The following is a 4,022-nucleotide window of genomic DNA, read 5'->3' on the forward strand; positions in this document are numbered from 1 at the left end:
CTCCAACATATTCTCCATTATTGCACAATAAGTATTTATTTTATGCCCTTTGACTTTTTACAATTAAAATGAAAGAACCCTATTGGCATCCTAACTAAGATCAACAAGATAATTATAGCTTGCTTCAAGCCAACAATCTCTGTGGGATTCGACCCTTACTCATGTAAGGTATTACTTGGACGACCCAGTGCACTTGCTGGTTAGTTGTGCGGATTGCAAAAGTGTGATTGCAATTTCGTGCACCAATCCGCAAACAGATGGACAATCGGAAAGGACTATTCAGACATTGGAAGATATGCTGAAGGCATGTGTGTTGGATCAACCTGGGAGTTGGGACCGTTACATGCCATTGGTGGAGTTTGCATACAACAACAGTTTTCATGCGAGCATTGGGATGGCTCCATATGAAGCATTGTACGGACATAAGTGCCAGTCTCCACTCTGTTGGTATGAATCAGGTGAAGCAAGCATTTTGGGCCCAAATTTAGTAGCAGAGACTACTGAGAGCATTAAGAAGATTCGTGCAAGGATACTAACTGCCCAAAGTCGACAGAAGAGTTATGTGGATCAGAGAAGGAAACCGTTAGAGTTTGAAGTGGGAGAACATGTATTTCTGCGAATTACACCTACAACTGGGATTAGAAGAGCAATCAAGACTAAGAAGTTGAACCCAAGATATATTGGACCATTTGAGATTTTGAAGAGATTCGGGCCTGTGGCGTATCCAGTTGCTTTGCCACCTCATCTGTCTAACTTGCATGACGTATTCCACATGTCACAACTCCGTAAGTACACACCGGGTGCGTCCCATATGTTGGAGCTTGAGTCAGTTGAGTTGAAGGAGAACTTAACTTTCCAAGTAACGCCAGTGAGGATCGACGATACTAGTGTGAAGAAGCTAGGAGGAAAGGATGTTTCATTGGTTAAAGTTTTTTGGGAGCGAGCAGGAGTAGAAGAGCACATTTGGGAATTGGAGTCAGAGATGCGAAAGGATTATCCCAAGCTTTTCTCAGGTAATTCAAATTTTGAGGGCAAAATTTCTTATTTGGTGCGAAGAATATAAGAACCGCAACTAATCAACTGGTTAATTAAGTAATTAATTGCCCAAATCAAATTCTGAAAAGTTAGAGAGAGAATTTGAGGATTTAAAGGTGATATTTGGACTCAGTAGGTCTTTCTGAGTTAGGAAATTTGCTTTTTGCAAAAAATCGTGAAAAACCGCGAACCGACAGTTGAACCGTGTTGAACCGGTTCAAGTCTGCCCGGTACCACACGAAAAAAAATGAAAAACATCAAAAACCTTGGAAAAATATTAGAAGTTAAAAACCGAGTGTTAATTTTAAAGGTTTGGCCCGAAGTTGGGCCAAACGGGCTAAAAATGCTAACATGTTGGACCGGGCCCAAGTTGGACCCAAGCCCAACATATAAAAGGGTTCATTAGTGAATGCAATTCTTCATAACACACTAACAAACACACACACCCAGCTGAAAGAGAAAGGGGAGAAGAGAAACCCTTGAACACTATTCACCCATCTCTTCTCTTCGCGATATCTCGAGCTACGGTGCTCCAATTTGTGTGCCGTTAGCGGCTACGCATTCCTTGTGAAGAGCTCTACAAAACCCACCCATAAAACCCTCAAGATAATCAGGAAATCTTCCTAGTTTCTCTCTTGAAAATTTCGGGTACTTAGGGTTTGTGCCTAAGTGAGTTTTTGTGATTTTGGATGTTTAGGTTTGCTTTAAGCCTTCCTTAGCATTGGGTCTTGACATCCAAATCTGTGGGAGAAGGTAAGAGCCACGAAACCCTTATGAATTTGTGTTTAATTGGAACCCTAGGTTGATTTGAGGTGATTTATATGTATATAGCTTGATTATTGTGGCTTTGGGAGCTCTTGGAACTTATTTGTACTTAATGGAGTGGAATTGAAAGCTTGGTGTGTGGTTGGAAGCTTGGTTGTGCTAAGTTGGAATTTGGGTGCATAAAGGAAATCGGCCAAGGTATGGTTTCGGTTTCCTTTATGTAGTATATAATATTCATTGACACATAGGCTAGTGACCAATAGGATAGGTTGAACCAAAATGATGATTGGTATGCCAAATGTTGGTGAATTGATGAATGTTGGGTTGGTTGTGATGAATTATAATGATATGATGATGTTGCATTATTGTATGAATTGGAATTGGTTCCTTATGATGATTGTAGTATTGTGATTTACAAAATGGTGGTTTTGATGGTGATTTGATCATAAGTGTGATATGTTGGTGTTGATGTTGAATATGATGAAATGTGAAAGGAAATGTGAAAATGTTGGTGTATTAAGGCACAATAGGTCATTTTTGATGAAAGATGAGGTTTTGAATGGTTTTGGTATGATTTGGAATGTGTATGGTAAGAAATTGTGTAAATGGTGAAGTTTGGTAAAATTCGGTTTTAGGTAAACTTTGTTCGATCATAACTTTTGGCTCGGTTTTTGAAATTAATTGAAATTTCTTTAGAATTAAAGATCTTTGAAAATGCTTTAATTTGATATAAAAAAAGCTTTAATTTGATATAAAATTTGCCAAATTTAGAATTTTGTAGAGGAAGTTATGATCATTCAAAATTAGTGTTAAAAATCTGAAATTCTGCAAAGTTGCAGAATTTCATGATTTCTGATATGTGCGGGCGCACACTCTTGTGCGGACGCACAACCTGCAAAAATTTTGACCTGTGCGGATGCACACACCTGTGCATGCACAGGCAGGAAAGTGCATTCTGTTTGCTGCGCTAGCACAGCTTTTGTGCGCTCATATCTAAGGAAAAACTTCAACTTGTGTGGACGCACACGTTGGGAAGGCCAATCTGTTGGGGGCACTAGTACGGGTTGTGCGAGTGAATTTTTCTAAAAATTGACACCTGTGCGTACGCACACATTTTGAAACTCGCAGGAGCGTGCGCTCGCACACCCCTGTGCGGCCGCACACGTCCTGTTTCTCAAATTTACTTGTTTTTCAACTATTTTACCTTCCCAACAAGGTTGTAAGCTTCTATAACACCATTTTACGACTTTTGGGCCTGCTTTTGAGTATTAGTAAATGGAGGCCTAGGTTTCTGGCGGGTGGAGGATGGTTTGATGTCACACGAAGGGTGTTGGATACAAGAGATGAGAAATTATGATTTGTTGATATTTGGAAATTGAATTGTGAATGGACAGTGGCTGAGATGAGTCAGGAACTCAAATTGAGATGATGGATCTCTGTATACTGAAAATGCTTTTTGAAAACCACTGAAATAATATTTTTACTGAGATTATGAGATGCTATGCGCCTGAGAGGGACGGTGGTTAATCCCGCTTATGTTGAGATGTGAGGTCTGAGGCAGAGTATCCCGCTTGTATCCCTTCGGATCTATAGGGCGTGTAGGTGCCCGGTACCTGGACAGTGATCCGGGTGCTGTATCTCGGGAGTTCCCATATAAGAAATCCGAAGGGCGTCGTCTCCATGGAGATGTGTCGGGTTGGCAGTTGAACCGACAATGTGATATCACAGCCAGTAGGGCAGGCATTCATCATATGCATTTTCTATCTGTTTGTATGCTTTGTTTACTTGAAATGGCTTGCCTAAGTGAATCACATGCTTACTTGCTATCTGAATTATTTGCCTTATATGCTTCTACATGTGCTTTACTTGCATTGTATATTACTTGTGTTTTCTGCTAGGATTGAGGAGGTTCGGAAGGCAGTGGCAAGGGGATCGCATGGAGGATCAGTTGGTGAAGGCTGTAGGACAGCGGTGTTTAGTTAAAGTAGAAATCCCCTAAGAATAGATTACTTGGACATTTTAGTCAATGTTGGTATATTATGCTTATTTGTTTTAGAATGCTTTTAAGATGAATTTTGTGATGGATATGGAGCTTTGGATTACCTTTGGCGTCCCGGGGTCTTATATCCTACATCACTGGGAACTGTTACCATACTGAGAACGTCCAATTCTCATACCATATCTTTGTTGTGTTTTTCAGATGCAGGTCGCAACCCACCTCG

General features: G+C 40.4%; 1 protein-coding gene across 1 annotated transcript; it reads left to right on the forward strand.

Moving 5' to 3' along the window:
* Positions 1-394: 394 nt before the first annotated feature.
* LOC112778183 (uncharacterized) lies at positions 395-3,799 on the forward strand. The gene is made up of 2 exons (XM_025822537.1): positions 395-1,013; positions 3,699-3,799. The coding sequence occupies exons 1-2, from the start codon at positions 395-397 to the stop codon at positions 3,797-3,799; spliced, it is 720 nt and encodes a 239-aa protein (XP_025678322.1).
* The last annotated feature ends 223 nt before the right edge of the window (positions 3,800-4,022 follow it).

This window comes from Arachis hypogaea, chromosome 3, assembly GCF_003086295.3.
Source record: "Arachis hypogaea cultivar Tifrunner chromosome 3, arahy.Tifrunner.gnm2.J5K5, whole genome shotgun sequence".
NCBI lineage: Eukaryota > Viridiplantae > Streptophyta > Magnoliopsida > Fabales > Fabaceae > Arachis > Arachis hypogaea.

Bases quoted from the DNA above. Each gene is read 5' to 3' on its own strand.
- LOC112778183 (XM_025822537.1), top strand. From the start codon at position 395: ATGGCTCCATATGAAGCATTGTACGGACATAAGTGCCAGTCTCCACTC. The intron at 1,014-3,698 runs GTAATTCAAATT...GTTTTCTGCTAG, and splicing joins TTATCCCAAGCTTTTCTCAG to GATTGAGGAGGTTCGGAAGG.